General features: G+C 39.0%; 6 protein-coding genes across 6 annotated transcripts in view; 5 read left to right on the forward strand and 1 right to left on the reverse strand.

Moving 5' to 3' along the window:
• Window positions 1–2174, forward strand: part of BATDEDRAFT_23171 (uncharacterized protein) — a gene marked incomplete at both ends in the record, with an annotated part of 2636 nt that extends 462 nt beyond the window's left edge. The window contains 2 exons of the mRNA XM_006676654.1: window positions 56–904; window positions 961–2174. Of these exons, the coding sequence (XP_006676717.1) occupies window positions 56–904; window positions 961–2174 (2063 nt within the window). The remainder of the gene's footprint in view (window positions 1–55; window positions 905–960) is intronic.
• A 5823-nt stretch (window positions 2175–7997) lies between these two features.
• Window positions 7998–9862, reverse strand: BATDEDRAFT_23173 (uncharacterized protein; the record flags this gene model as incomplete). The annotated part of the gene is made up of 4 exons (XM_006676655.1): window positions 7998–8199; window positions 8247–8854; window positions 8924–9633; window positions 9754–9862. The coding sequence occupies 4 exons, from the start codon at window positions 9860–9862 to the stop codon at window positions 7998–8000; spliced, it is 1629 nt and encodes a 542-aa protein (XP_006676718.1).
• A 465-nt stretch (window positions 9863–10327) lies between these two features.
• BATDEDRAFT_23174 (uncharacterized protein) lies at window positions 10328–10727 on the forward strand (the record flags this gene model as incomplete). The annotated part of the gene is made up of 2 exons (XM_006676656.1): window positions 10328–10568; window positions 10600–10727. 2 exons carry the CDS (start codon window positions 10328–10330, stop codon window positions 10725–10727), a joined length of 369 nt encoding a protein of 122 aa, XP_006676719.1.
• Window positions 10728–11030: 303 nt separating this feature from the next.
• On the forward strand, window positions 11031–11240 carry BATDEDRAFT_29585 (uncharacterized protein; the record flags this gene model as incomplete). The annotated part of the gene is made up of 1 exon (XM_006676676.1): window positions 11031–11240. One exon carries the CDS (start codon window positions 11031–11033, stop codon window positions 11238–11240), a length of 210 nt encoding a protein of 69 aa, XP_006676739.1.
• Window positions 11241–11365: 125 nt separating this feature from the next.
• Window positions 11366–14217, forward strand: BATDEDRAFT_23175 (uncharacterized protein; the record flags this gene model as incomplete). The annotated part of the gene is made up of 6 exons (XM_006676657.1): window positions 11366–11593; window positions 11632–11743; window positions 12299–12508; window positions 12578–12720; window positions 13343–13431; window positions 13905–14217. The coding sequence occupies 6 exons, from the start codon at window positions 11366–11368 to the stop codon at window positions 14215–14217; spliced, it is 1095 nt and encodes a 364-aa protein (XP_006676720.1).
• A 1692-nt stretch (window positions 14218–15909) lies between these two features.
• Window positions 15910–16452, forward strand: BATDEDRAFT_23176 (uncharacterized protein; the record flags this gene model as incomplete). Its single annotated transcript, XM_006676658.1, has 1 exon — window positions 15910–16452. The coding sequence occupies one exon, from the start codon at window positions 15910–15912 to the stop codon at window positions 16450–16452; it is 543 nt and encodes a 180-aa protein (XP_006676721.1).
• Window positions 16453–16732: the final 280 nt, after the last annotated feature.

Here is a 16732-nt window from a genome sequence, read left to right on the forward strand (position 1 = left end):
GGAAGAGGACCACAAGGAACTCTACCTCTGATTACTGTTTCTCATTTGATTTCAGCTTACAAGACTGCCACCACTCCCCTCCTTGATGCTATTCCTGTTGACGAACTCACTCTTCATTTTGAGGTGTATGGTCCAGCCATTGCTCGATATGGGTTTCTAACCTCTATTCAACATCCTTTTGGTTGTTACGACAGTCCACTGACTATTAAATCCAAGAATGATGTGAATGTTGACCGTCCCTATCAAAGACACTTTGTACGAAGTAAAAGTGACCAAGAATTCATCGAAACCAATAATTTGAAATTGCGAAAACCAAATGACGCTTTCAAGTATTTGATACATCATCTGGAAAAGATTGTCAATGTCTCGAGGTTTCCAAATAACGCCGTATTTAACGACAATTGCTTGGAACACCGTCTTGATAGGAGAGTAACCAATTATCAAATTGACAATGTCGATAATATCAAACTGTTTTTTGCTGTTTCTGGTGCAGGAAAAACAAGGATGTTTCTAGAGTTGCTTTATTCAAACTTTGGGTACTACTTTGCTTGCAAGAGCTCTCAAGATGACTTTGGCTCTAAAGACATGTATCAATGCCGGATGTATTGCGAGAGTAACTATCAGCCTGAACTCACTGAACATGCTATCCAACTGTTGTATTTCGTTCGGGTTTCTGTTTGCAACTACTTGATAAGCAAGGGATTCAAGGAACCTTGGCAAATTCTTCTGGCTCAGCTCCATCCTATCGCATTCTTTGGAGTTGACTTGTTTGAGCGTCTTTTTACGACCCTTGTAAAAGAGCCTGGACTTGCCCCAACTGCTATTACAAACCCGTTTCCTTTTATTGCCATTGATGGAGTCCGAAATCTTGCACGAGGTCGTCGTTTTCATTTTCAACCAGAAAGTAGAAACTTTCGTCCCTTTTTCACTCCATTTGTTACCATTCCAAAATGATGGGAGTATTTCCTCATTGCCTACTGTCTGGCACCAGTATTGACTTTGAACTCATCAAAGAGCTAGTGGAGTTCAGTGCTATGAAGGATGATCAAATCACAGATTGTGTAGTTGTATCAGATTTCCATTCTCTGACAAAACTCGAGGTCGAACAGTATGCTAGACAATTTTTACAAGACCATCAAGTCGATCAACTGGATGCTATTGTATCAAGAATTTCAGACTTTGAATTATGTCATGGAAGACCATGTTCTATATCGTATATTCTGGGCACATATATGAAATCAAATGATATTGACACTGCAATTAGCAAATTTATCACTGGGATATCTAATGTTGATGGCCAGATTTTCCCGCTTAGATTCTTGAAAAATGACCTTGATGAAGGCATTCGTTCATTTGACAAAGTCATTGCTGGTGATAACCTGTCAGGACCCATTTGCGACGCATTTATTGATGCCATCTGGAAGGGAAAAATGTACCTTAAAGTGACAGACAATGACGGTGCTACTGCAATACTTTATGGTTTGGGATTTGGTCAGACTGTCGATGGAACTATATCTTCCATTGAAATTCAAGAGTTGGCTGTAATCGAGTGTCTTTGCTACTTTTTCCCCTTTGCACACACTGTCAAAAGTTTATACCAAAAAATTGGCTCGTATCCTAACCCTAACCCTCAAACGGTTGGCTATTTGGCGGAATACTTGGTTGCGTTTGCTTTAGTAGCCAACTATTCTGGTCCTGATGCTGCCAATAGTATCAAGGCATCCCGAGATTCTGCATCCGGCTATTTACTATTTGGTGATTCAGATCAAGTATGCTTTCCCGATCATATGTGTGGACCAGATATCATCTACAAGTGTGCCAATACAAAGACTGTATACATTGTCCAAGTCAAATTTGTCGAGAGAATGTCAAAACAACAAGCTGCAAACGCTTACAATACTACAGATCCTGAACGCTTTTATTGCAAACGTAATGGCGGTGGAGTGTCGGAAGGGTTTGAAAAAGAACGAACTTACCTTCTTAGCACTTTGTCGGAACTACACAAATCAGGTTACTCATTGCAACAGACTCTGGTTATTCATACTGCTGAAAAGAACCCCGTTGATGTTCAAGGTATGGAAATCATCAATAGTCAAAACTCTCCTCAGTTTTTTGATGAGATTGGCAACGGTGTTTGGAGTTTTTTGGATTCAGTTGGAAATAACCTTCAATAAAGTTTCAAGATGAAATTGATATACAGATTGGATTTTCAAAATCAAAAATAACTTTGATTAGTCATATGCAACCAACACCAAACACGGAGCCTTGAATATGAGCTCAATGATCAATTTTATCATCATGATTCGTAATTGCAAATAGAACTTGTTTCAAAACATAGGAATCCAGTCGTCATTATAAATATTCTTGCATTGCATTGCATACACAACTCCATTTGTGTATATTGATGGGTTTGCACAAAACTGAATTGATGCTAAACTTGGAAATACTGACGATAACAAGACAGATGCATGAATGCATTCACTCCATTCAACAACAGACACAGTTGCCAAGATCCAAACATGTTCCGCAACAAGTGATTTGTATTTTTACAGGAAAAAGTAGATGCTACCAGTGTAACATCTGTCAATTCTGACATGTTCAAAGTAATAACCAGCCAATATTCTGGATTAAACAACAACACATGATGACCAATCGTCATTCCAAACACCAGGACAATGGAAAGGGTTCAACATGTAGAGTCAATCATTCCACCACAATCAGAATTGTAAGTCATTGAATATTGACATTCTTGGATCACAAAATAATCAAACACACGATCGCATAGCTTGTCAATGTTGCAATGCATTGCATCGATCAGTGTGATGAGAGTGTTTTGAATCTGATACATGACTGTTATTTTATAACGACGGCAGTTTCAAGGGTGACAATCAGCACTTTCAAATGGATATTCAGAAAACGCCAAATACACCATATAGTCGATCAATATACAAGCATTGCTGTTGGTGTATAATCAACCTCAGTAGTATGCTGTGTTGATATTCCCAATTGCGGTCATGTATCTAATAATCAGGTAGTGTCATTCTGATTATGGATAGTTGTCATCACATACAATCCATTACTACAGCGTATACTGTCACTGTATACCAAATATTTGACTGATTGTCCAATTGGTCATGTTTTGGATCACTCGGACACAACAGCATCAAACAACCTGTTATTTCAGTATTTCAAAACCATGACTTTTCCATTGGTATGACTGCATGGTCATTTTAGGTTAATCTAGACTGTACACATCAAACACTGCTGATTGTGTCACAACATGATCAACATCAAACTCGGCAATCTGTCGCTGCTACACTGAATGAGTGACATTGTACTATAATCAAATTGGAGATTGGCAGGTCGTTCAACAAACTGGCCGTGTCAACAGGTCAGATTGTCATCGTGTACATGAACCACAATGGATGATCATGTCATTCAAATCAGCACATAATCTACTGATATATGCAAAACAACACCACCAATACAATACAATACAAATCACAAACGTGGTGTTGAATCCAATGCATGCGAGTACTTTTTAAACACATGATACACACTGATGGTGATGGTTGCTGACAGTCACATTGCAGTGTACATGTCCACTAGTGTCCACTGTCATGTCGATTGTTGCTATCCGTGACATCCAACTAGACCGCAATCAATGTTGCTTCAAATACAACACAGTAAACTAGCCACGAGTATCCAAGAGTATGTCAATTGATGTGATCCAACAAAACAGCATAGTATTGACTGTTTTGTTAAAGTGCATTCAATCAAGACACTCCAGTATCTCGAGTAGAAATATCAGATCTGTTCACCCTTGCACTGAATCCACAACAAATCGCACAGATTACAAGCAAAGTTTGGACAAATCGAAATGGCTCAAATTTACAGCTGAAACCAAAATGGTATACAATCGCATTCATGTAGAGTTGAACACTATCTTGCAGTGATTGACTGTTGGTTTGGAATAAACAATGCTGAATATTGGTTGTAGTTTTGTACTTGACATTGACTGTTGACTCAATATACATTATGAATTATTATAAACAGTGCCAGTGATATGATGCTCACAAACCATGATTTTGAACTGAAATAGTCTTGAACCGGCGTTTGTCGTTTCTGTTGTATTTTGAATCACGGATACGATCACAATATAGTTCAACAACAATGATGGCACATGTCAGTAATGCAACTGTTGTTTGCATATGCATGACACTGTTATTTTGTGGTCCATTTACATCAATACGGTTGCAAGTCGTTGTTACATCACGTATTCTGAGCATGGTTTTGATATTACGCATCCAGTTCCATCACATTGTTGCTGACCCATCATTGTAATGCTGTATGTCCCCATAATCATGGACATGGACATGAGCATGTGGTTTCACGTATAATATTACAACCATGCATGCCGTTAGTTGAATCATTACTACTAGTGTACACTACAGTACATTTATGTTGACATGTGTTGTACCAATTTGATTGCATTGCTACAATATGGCATGTGTCGACCTGTTTGAATGACTGTTGTGCAACATATTGATATTGTACACATGACTATTGTTGGTATTAGTGTTGCATGTGTCAATACGACATGACAAGCAATATCATATCGACACAATACACACATACATATCAGCATCATCAATGTGTACAACTATGCAATATATAATCAACTGTATTGTATTGGAAATACAAGTGTCAATGTACACTATGGTATCATGTCAACCAAGACACTGTAAAATGATCAGATGTAATGCATGCAAATCCAAATTTATTGCAAATTAAACCAGAATGACAATTGAATCAATTGGAATCAACAGGTTGACATTCAAATTAATTGGATGAATCGTCATTATTTGGGTCGTCCAAAGAATGATTTCAATCCATTCATAAACTTGGATGAACCTTTTTGTCTATTGGAGGGAACTTTCTGTCCAGGGGATCCAGATCCGGATGGTGTATCCGGTGATGGTTGCGACTCTTGACTTTGTTGGTCACTAGGTTTTTGGCTAGGACGCTTACTGCGTCCTGATGATTGTCCTTTATTACCTGATCCGCCAAAGTAACCTTGAATGGAAGGATACGTGCCGATAAGCAAAAGTTGCTGATCAAATGATTTAGGATCCCAAGGTCCTCCAAAAACGAGCGTCACAAGCTTTACTTCGATGAGTTTCAGTCCAAAAACAATACCATTATATTTGGAATCACAGCCTTTAAGCCTTTTTTTAAGATCGTTAAGTTTGGATTCTTGGGCTTCGAAATTAGACTCATTCACCTGAATTTCATCATCATATTTTGGACCATCGCCGTTTCCTTGAGATATATGTTCCAAAAGGTAAAGCCTTATCTTCAAGTCCGTTGCATGTTTCTTTTGATCGTCATATTGAAATCTTAACAACTCGCATTTTTTTTTTTGTTCATCGCGACTTTGCTTTTTTTTCTCGTATTTTTCGAGCAATTCCTTGATGCTATCTGGAAGTGGATCAAGACCACCTAAGCCTATACCGTTTGGATTAGGAGTTGGCAAGGTGCTAGCTTCAGTACTTGTAGTTGCACTGGGAATGACGGTTGAAGTGCTAGTTTCAACATCTGTAGTTGCACTGGGAAGATCTGGAAAAATGCTAGATTCAACATCTGTAGTTGCACTGGGAAGATCTGGAAAAATGCTAGATTCAACATCTGTAGTTGCACTGGGAAGATCTGGAAAAATGCTAGACTCAACATCTGTAGTTGCACTGGGAAGATCTGGAAAAATGCTAGATTCAACATCTGTAGTTGCACTGGGAAGATCTGGAAAAATGCTAGATTCAACATCTGTAGTTGCACTGGGAAGATCTGGAAAAATGCTAGACTCAACATCTGTAGTTGCACTGGGAAGATCTGGAAAAATGCTAGATTCAACATCTGTAGTTGCACTGGGAAGATCTGGAAAAATGCTAGATTCAACATCTGTAGTTGCACTGGGAAGATCTGGAAAAGCGATAGACTCAACATCTGTAGTTGCACTGGGATCAATTGGATTGGCAATAGTAATCGAGCATGCAAGCAGTATCGATGACAATACAGCAACTGCGAGTTTCATTGTATTGGTTTGGTTGAGCAAGTTGCAATGTCATTCAACAGGTCGGTTTTGAACCATATTTATATTCGTTATTGAACGGTGATAGTAAAAGCATATCCCTTGAATGACCGTTTTAAGGGTCAGTGTTACTGTCAGGGTTGTCGATTTGTTACCAACGTCAAACTTTGAAGGGATCTCCCTTTATATGGTGATCCAAAATTTTGGTTGAGCCGCTATTTGTCCATACACCCAAATATCATATGGTTGATTAAAAGCTTCACCCTGAAAAGGGTTATGGTCAAGGGTCAGGGTTAAGAAATGAGCATAAACCAAAACTGCAATGAGTTGACACTCGGATATTAGTTGGTCATCAATATGTGCCGTGATATCCCATACTTGTTAAAATAGCAAGTGATTGGCATGATTCAACGTACAAGCAGTGTGTAGTGAGCATCGGATGATACCGTTTTACTTGAACAAGAGTGTTAAATCCGTTGGAATAAATATAATTTAGTCGTCTATTTCTGTACTACATTTTACACCCTCATTGCTACACAACATCAAATGTTTGGCATTGCTCTAAAAGCTACTGGTAATATTGAAATGGAGACTGATGATGCTACTTTCCACAAACAATCAGACTCTGACAGTAATGATTCAAGCACAATCAAGTATAATCTGAATGTGGATTCACTTCTGGTACTGTGATTGGATTTGGAGCAACTGGTCAAGTCATTCGACTCAATGACTGCAACATTGTTGTCAAACATTGTGATTCATACAACAATCTTGATGCATTCAAAATGCTAATCAAATATCAATTTACGAAAAGCTCGCCAAACTCAATCTACAATATGTTGCATGCTATTATGGAGAATGTGAGTATTACGGACAGTATTTCACTTGATTGGTTTGGACTTTATTCCTGGAAAACACTGTGACTGGAGAACAGACAGTGAGTCGGATTGTGTTATTCGACACTTGTAATCGGTTGGTGTAGTTCATGAGGACTTGAGACCAGGAAACATGATTTTAACTGGTCAAGGGAATATCAAATTGATCGACTTTGGCAAGACACAGATCAAGACTTGCGTCACGAATTGATGGTTTATCAACCAAGCAGAATCCAAGACTTGTTCAAGACTTGTCCAGTAAAAACACAACCATACTGACCTTTTATCGACTACCCATTGACTACTCACAAAATCAAATGTTTGCAAATCTGATGTTCAAATCTTTATATTTCTGATGAGTTTCATTTCCATTGAACAGTTTAAATTCAACGTCATGTTCATTCATGCTCCATACATATGACAAACACGTCAACAATGCTAATGGCAGCTTTATGAATGTCAAAATGGATTGTTTTGAACAAGCTGGTCAACTTTTTTGTTGCTCCAGTCGCAGGCTTTACATCCAAACTATTGTAATGTTTCAACAACTCGGACGGGTTTTTACAATTGTATTGTATTGTAGCATGATCAATGTTTTTAATATTAGTTTTTGATAAATCATTGTACACCCATGTGTTTGCAGGGATTGGTGAATGTTTAGTAGTTTAATCAAACCATATTTTTGATGGTTTAATGTAGGATACTTTTTCCAGATGCGTGTGTATGTTTTGGGTTGTTGTATGAGCAAACATGTCTATTGGGCATTCTGCATCAAATGATTTCAAATACTTGTTAGTAGTATATATTGGGCACCAAATGATACCAGTTTTATCAACCAGTGTTTACAGCCAAACTATGTCCAAAGTTGCCAAAAAATATCAAATTATCGGAGATGAGGAAAATTGTCAAAATCTTTAAAATAAAGTACCGGCTTGTTTATTAGTTTGAAATTTCAGGATCTTTTTGTGCCAGATTCATACTCTCTGCTTTAACTAGAATACAATGTCTTTATGATAGACGACGGTAGTTACAAATTAATCGCACCATCCCTTTATGAAAACAACTTTGACTTTATCCAACTCTTCACCGAGTCTCCAACCAACATCTGTCAACATGCCTGGTACCGATGGTTCGGCTACCTTGAAAGTTGAGCGTTTCTTTTGGTCAACAACAAAGATAATTTCCAAGCATGTAATCTCAAACGATTCAGGCGATTGGCATAGCGTCAGCAAAAAACTGTGGAAATACTCGATTTTGAATGAATGTGTGTCGCCATCAGTTACTTGAACGAATCTAACAACCCTTTTCCTTTATCCAAGAAAATAGCATCAAATCCTCCCTGGTTCCATTTGTTTGGCTTAAACCAAACACCATTATTTTCTGGTAGAGCAGGAAAAGCATTGATATCCAGAGTTTTGACATTGGATGCTGGCCAAGTTTGAAATTCGTTATCGTTTTCGTCAAACAAGTTTACTCCGTCGTAATAAAGACTGGCAAAAAACCACATTTCCAATATCCAACCATCCATAGAAGGATTTCCATCATGCCGAGTAGCGTTGGCCAATTTACGAATCAGGTCTGGTCCTTTCTTGATGGCCAACATAACCCCGGCAAATTGACTGACAATAGATGTTTTTCGAGGGAACACATTATTCTCTACTAAACTTGAACTGAAGAGACGATCCACGACATTATTAGACTGGTCGCCTATTGTGCCTTTGACGTATGGAAAAATATCATTGACAAAAGTGACTAATCCATATGTTTGTTGGATCACATCTTTGGTCGCAAAAAGAAACATACATCTGGCAGAAGCACCCGCAAAGTATAGTTTAGAACGGACCAAGTCTTCACGAGACGAATCAATCTGTAAATCAGAATCCAAAACAGCCTTGACATGGTTAAAGAATTCGTCATTTTGAACAGCATGAATATACTATTCTTCCTTTCAAGAATAGACGTTGAATTGTTTGAGATTCAACAGCATATCTTCCTCCAACTTTGCTTTGTAACGTGAAGACATCAAACAAACGACAACCAATCTTCTTTTTTTTCGGTCTTTTTCGAGCCATGAATAGCAAGCTTGCTGTACATCAATGTGTTTTTGTCCATTTGAAGTGTATCCATCAATAAACACAATGTGTTGTTTTGATTCATCTACTTTATGCAAAATATCAAAAAGTTTGTCGATATTGCTGTCGTAGATTTCCTGGGATTTCTTTGAATCGCCCTCCAAACGAACACATACTGGATAACGATCTATGTACAAATGAATCCAAGTAACAACCCAGTCATTTTTGTCCAGAGTTGAGGCAAATTCCAGAGCAGTAGTCGACTTGCCAGTTCCTGGTGGTCCTAGAATCCAACCAAGAACCCCATTATCAATGACTTTTTCCCGTAAAAAACTGAATTGCTCATGAAAAGTTGGACGACAATAAAGAATGAGTTTTTGAGTAGATAGACCAGTCTTGGCCAAGTAATTTTCGTCAAGTTTGAAAATGGTTGAATTTGGGTCGTATGAAAGTTGAGCAAGTGTTGATACTTTCTCCCATTCACTTGTTCTTCTTTTCTTGTATCCTGCTGTTAAAGTAGAACCTGCGGCAGAAAGGTCAGTTTGAGTAGGCTGTCTTGAAGGTGGTGGTAAACAACCAATAACAGCACAGGAGCCTCCTTGAGTAAAGTATTATTGAGGAAGAGAGTCGAGTAAAGCCCAGGTGTTGATTAGCTGATCCTTGTTGGTGTCAGTGTATAGTTGGAGTTGAGGAGCATCAATGTCAGCCATAGCAGGACCATACTCAGACTTGATAGCATCCTGAACGTCACTCAGGTCTTCAAAGTCAGTCACATCGATTTCAGTAGAAATAGTGTCGTATTCAACATTGAGGAATCGTTTTGGCATTTTATGAAAAGAAAAAGAGTAAAAAAGCAATTTATTTGTCAAATTGTAAAACAAAAATCGACTTTTTAATCGAGTCAAAATAACAAAATTTTGGGATATTTCAAGACAATTCACACGATTTAAATATTTGGAAATTAGTCAAATTTACACCAGAATTAATGTCTCATTAATGTGAGACATTACTAGTGTGAGAGTGTTGACTTGCATTGTGTGAGACATTAGTAGTGTGTGAATGTGAGACATTTCTGAATAGTTTAACAATCAAAAACCATCAACAATGACGTTTGAACTGGAATTCACATGACTTTCTTGTCTCCTATTTTATGAACACACTCACTTCCTTGTTAATAAACAACACAATCGAATATTGATTCATTCCATCACATCTTCAATCAACTGCAACACACTTGACAATAATGACAACCATCAATATGCCATCATATGTTCACGATCCTCACAAGTAATATGAACTCAATTGAAAACGCTGTCACTAGCGCATTTGGTCAGTTGCAGAGTCAAACCAATGACATTGTTGTCATGATGACCAAACACGACAATGTCATTCGATCATTACTGGGACAGATCTTGGTCAAACTGGACTCTGGTTGCTCACCAACACATGCAGTTGTTATACCAGTTGTGGTATTCGAAACTATTTCCACGACTGTAAACATCACCGCAACAGTGACTGTGTTTTGTCCACAAAGTAAATTCAAGTTGTTCATATGCGACAACAGCACGTTGCACACACACGCAGACTGTCGATACAGAATGCCAAGCAACAATCGACTTATTCCGTAGTCGTGCAATTGTTGACATAAATGCCATTGCGGTCAATGCTGTATCGACTGGTGTCGAACCTTGAATGAATACTGCAACTCGCATTTGTTTATTGCGTTTTGCATCGAATGCGATGTGCACACTCAATAAACTTTGTGGTATTCTGGTCACATTCCGTATCAATCTGCAACGGATTACCAACATCCATACAATCAACAGCACGATCAGATTATTAGTGGATCAATCTATTGCTGTCAAACTTGTAGTCATGACCCAACTCGGTACAAATCAGGTCAAGTTTGATCCAGAAACTCCAACAAAAAACATCAACCCGACCACTGAACTGTCTGCTCGTTGACAGTTTGCTGATTATGTGGGTTTATTGTTGATGGGTAAGCGTGTAAACTGTCGTACACGCAATTTATACTGCGAGTTGATGGTCAAGTCTGACAATCTGCATTCGCGAACTTGTGTGCAAGCAGTGTTTTGTTGGATCTCAAACATCCTGAAACTCGCACAGTTGTTTGCACAGTTGCTCGCCTATCAATCCAACTGGATCTGCAACTCTGTCAAGCAAATCCGTAGTCCAACCTGCTGATGTTGATGTGACTACAATAAACACGAAACTCACCAAAATAACACTTGCTGATATGACAGGTCAATGAGTGACACTCTAACCATTAATACCAAATAAACAACGTTTTGAATCAACAATCAACTGTCATGACAATTGGTAACATTCGTGGTCATTTGGCATCCATCTCAAACCATCACATCAAACACATTTCCAAAATCGATTGCTGGACAACTCAACTCGGTGCACGAGTCCGTATTACTGTGCCAGAGTCATGTTCCGCACACACTATCCATCAACTCTGTCACCAATCATCCGTACAACAACTGACACATACACAAAAACTGTCAACGCAGGCATCCAACGACATCCTCACTGTGTGTTCCACTTCCTAATTGTTGTCAAATATTGTCAGCCAATGTGTCAAACATTGCCAGCAAACACTCACTACTTTGACATATATTCAGCCAAACCGACTATGTGGATTATCCGAGACTTGCATTGCAACGGACAGTTTCAAGCACACAGTGTGTGGTTTCAATGTATTGCAACACTCGGCAACTGTTCCCGAACATCGAGACACCATTCGGTATTGACAAATGGTTTGGATTTACAAAATGACTGTTTATGGCACCATAATTGTCGCAAACATTCCAAACTTTACACCTGACTGTGTTTGGACTGTTGGCTGTGTACATTGGACACTCGGCTGCATGCGACTATCAAACGTGAAATGTCTTGTCTGCCATTCAACATGTTCTGTCAGCAGTTATTCCGTTTGACGATCACTCATCAGTGCTACTGTTTGCAAACTGGAACACTGAATATGTGTCATTACAACGCATCATACACGCATGAATACTGCGTTTGACTGTCATGCAGTATGTTGGCACTATGCAGACAGTAACATCACTCGAGTGAGCAGGACTGCATGTCATTGACACTCTATCAATCACTTTGTGTGTGACGAGACTAAACAAACACTTGTAGAATCTGCTCGTGTAGACATGAATATTGCGGTTGTTGACGATGTGTCATTTACACTTGCATCCGCACTAATACACATGCACCAACTCATTCAGTCCATTCCACTCATCCAACTGACATATCACAACTCTGCATATATGCCTATGATCGGATTGCAATGTTCACGATTGGTGGAATATATGCAGCGTTTGATGGATCATACACGGACACACACGAGCTATGCATTCAGTTATTGGATGCTGCCAATGCAACAGTGAATGACTGTCAACTGCACACACATGCACATACTGCTCGGCTACATAAACGTCGACTGTATCGCTCAACCAAACGGACGATTTGACATGGTAACACTGGAATATCGATGTACATTACAGCAAGTATCCGTGACAATCACAATGAACTCTGTCGCAGCCAACTAGGTGCATTCTGGGACAAACACAATGCAACAATCCAGCGACTTGAATGCGCCAATGAACATATGATCTGGATCAAGTTTGCTGATACACTTGACCAGACAGTATTGATGATCGTTTTGATATGACATTTGCAGCAGCTCGAGTCATGTCTGGTGGTGCAACACACACAACAGCCATCACACCATTCCACTATACGATGTGATGCCAATCGTATCATTCAGTACAGCAGTGATAATATTTTTGGCATACCGAGTAATTACTACTTGCATCTTGCTATGGACGATAGTGGACATTTACTTGACTTGCAGTAATGGCAGTACTGGCATATACGTGATTCACTTCCACCATACAAACTGTTTCCAATTCGTGACGATGCAACTGATCTCGACTCGGATATACCTTGAAATCGACTAGCTGATGCAATACAGCAGCTGGTCCACACCAGACACCCGAAAAACAACAGGATATTGATCACATTCTGTCGAGTCGCATTATATACATCGGATGATACACCTGATGAACCACCCAATCCATTTGATCGTGTCCTGCTACACACAGTTCAGTCAATATGTTGACGGTCATTATGCGACCTGATGGCAGTCTGCATACACTGTACCGATTGTACTGATTGCATATATTGACAAGAATAACGGTGATCACATTGATACAAATGACAACCACGGTATTACACTGATTGATGTGTGTCATAAACTGGTATGCAAGGTCTTGCAAACACACATTGATGGATCGTGGATCTCAACAAACTCGTCACCACCGATCATGATCGATTTCAAACCAAACAAGTGTGTTGTGTAAGTTGGTTCACTAGTCGATATTGTTCAACGACAGCAGTGCGTGCAGTTCAATACTATTGTTGTGTTGATTGACATTCAAAATGCATTCAACACTGTCATGGTTGGTGCCTTGATATGATAACTGCAACACATGTGATTGACACCACACACACTGGTCTTGCTAACAGCGCTGCACACATACTCATCAGCTTGTGCTCAAACTGGATCATTGGTTTCTGATCCATTTCCAATTGAGCATGGAGTCCGGTGGTGATGTCCACTGTCAGGTTGTTGTTCAATATGTTCATCAACAACACACACGATGATATCAACCGATTGTCATTGCATGAGTATCGTGTAAATCACCATCAATGTGAGGGTTCATGTATGCCGACAATATCGTGATATTTGCCGATTCTGATCAGTCACTCCAATTGCATCTGGTGTACTTGCACGATGAATGGAATAATGTCAAATAAGCTTTGGTGTAGTCAAATGCAACATACTCAGTTTCCATGGTTACAGCACTTTGATTCCAAATTACCAATTGATATGATGCTACACGAACAACAGATTCGTCGTGTTCAACACTACAAATATCTGGATGTTGTATTGCACGAACCACTGTATCACACCATGCGACTGGACTATAATCAGGTTGCTGTATGCAATAGCATGTTGGTTGTGTCCGATTCTTGCAAACCATCAACTCACAATCAACTTTCAGACACGAATATTCTTGGCAGTCAGTCTATTAATGATCATGTATGCACTGGATCTGGTTGGTGGTTGGTGATGACTTGACCTGAATACACAGTCAACAGTCAACAACGGTGTGCAGCATACATTGAATGCAGCAAATCCATGACTGTCAATACTTGTTGTTGAAACAAGTTCAGATCACCATCAGTTCGCTCACTCGTTGCACCGATGTGATTGCATGATCAACCTGACACCAACCAAACCACACTCGAATGCATATGTTCCAGTCATGTGCATGGTGTATCGATTGTCAACTCACAATGTCAACTCCAACACATTCCACTATGGTTATGGTCACATCACACCATGCTGATGTATGTCGATCGGTATCACATTGCAACCAGTTATCATCCAATGACTGCAATGCAATACCGTGCATGTATTGTGACTGATACGCTGTGCACCATCAGCAAGTGTGCAACTGTCACTCGATATATCGACTCTGATATGCAACAACATGCTGTGTTTACCATGATCAGGTTTTTGATCAATCTTGGACTCATGGTACATGATTTGTCATGTTGGATCGTGTGGATGTGTCATGGACTGCAATTTAGTTGCAGACACACATATGTTTGACATTGACTGATGCATACTGTGCAATGACTGATCAGTGCGGGTGTGATTACACACTTGGTGGTATTGTGCATTATAGTTGTTTGACAATGGATGAATGCTGGATTGGTCGATTATATGCAACCCATCTGAATCGACCTATTTGGACCATCACTCGATGTAACTGACAACAATGTGTATACATGGCTGTTTGATCAATCGAGTTTCTGTTGGTAGCGTACCATTGGTAACAAACACAACCCTGACACCATCACTGAGACTGCCATACAACAGTTGACCAATACACTTGTAACACCACCAGCATATGCTCGTATGGATATGGCATGTTCACATGAGTTCATTTCATTTCATGTCATTCGTTTAAATAAAACTTGTTCAAAAGTAAATCATGACCATAACAGACTTACGATTGTAATAGTACACCAAAGTCGTATCCTGCAGCTATTAACAATGTATTACAATCAAACGTTGCATAGAAACCTCCACTTTGATCATGGTTTGGAACTGTAAACTGCCTGTTTGGTTTATGTTAATGTACAGATTCTACAAATGGTATGCCAAAAATCATGCCAAAATCAAAATCACCAAACAGTATCGTTAGATCAGCCGAGTGATGTCATGTATTCAATCGAGATGGATTGCAGTTCAACAAACTGGTTGCAGTGTACAAGACACGAACAATAAATGATTCTGTCATCCAAATCAGCACTAAACAATCTACCGATACTTTGAATAAACATCAATAAAAACATACTCTTGTGTGGTTGAATGAAATGTACACATCAAATACTTGATCCACATTGATGGTGACAATTACGCATTTTTTTGACTTTATTCTCACTTGGTCCCTATTGTTCGTATTGTTCCTACTATCCCTATGTTGCTAGCCGCAAGGGTTTTGAAAGACACAATGTTGCCCTTTAAATTTGGTGGAAACTGGCATCAGTCATACTATGAGACTGATTGCTTGTGTAGTTGAACTCCCTTATCTGGTGTTCCATCTTACACGAGTACAGTTGTAACAATAGCCTTTAGTTTTGACCCTTTAATCAATCCATGTTGTATAAATATCAAAACAAACTGCCAAAACTATCCAGTATTTCGACACTATCGGAATAAATTGCTGCTCGTCTGTATTGTTCATCTGGATAGTTTACAATGAAACAAGCTGTGATTTTTGTAATTTCGCTGCTGGCAGCCATGTCGTCGGCTATAGTCGTATCAACTTCTGAAAGTCCAGCTCCAACATTCGAACCATCACCATCACCATCGACATCAGGCTCAACATCAGGTTCACATCCACCTTCAGCTCCAGCACTATTATTTCGACCCCATAGTGATACTCGTGTCGCTAGTCTGTTTTCACGCTATAATACAATTTTGGAACAATACAATTCGAAAGTTGCTGAATGTGAAGTTTTAAAACAGGATTGTGAAGACCTCGACAGCATCGCACGTATACAAACACTTACACATACTCTGACTCTAGATAAATGCACTCGTGATAAAGGCTCATCAAAAAAAATGCGATTGAAGGCCACCTCCAACTGTATGAAAGAAAATTTAAAAAAGGCCAAGGATGTGTATCTTCAATCCCTTGCGAAAAAAATCCATATATGTGGTGAAGTCAATCGACTCAAAGCAAGAATGAACGAGGTCGAGGCTAAAGTTCAAAACTTGCTATTCAATAATCAACAATAGCTTGATTAAATATCAAACTGCTACCAATCTGCATACAATTGAAACAATAAAGTTTGGAATCATGATATATGCATATTGTTTGTAGGTGCACATTGTACAACAATCAATGCAATGGATTGTCATTGACTGTTGTTTTGAACCCTTTTGTCAACAAATGCAACTGCTTATGACATGCAATAGATTTGGATAATATACCAACAAAAAATCAACATAAACTGGTTTACCGAGTGTGTTGTATACAACAATTGCTTTTATACATGTTTGATATGGATCATTCAGC

Source organism: Batrachochytrium dendrobatidis (genome assembly GCF_000203795.2).
Source record: "Batrachochytrium dendrobatidis JAM81 unplaced genomic scaffold BATDEscaffold_2, whole genome shotgun sequence".
NCBI classification, from domain to species: domain Eukaryota; kingdom Fungi; phylum Chytridiomycota; class Chytridiomycetes; order Rhizophydiales; genus Batrachochytrium; species Batrachochytrium dendrobatidis.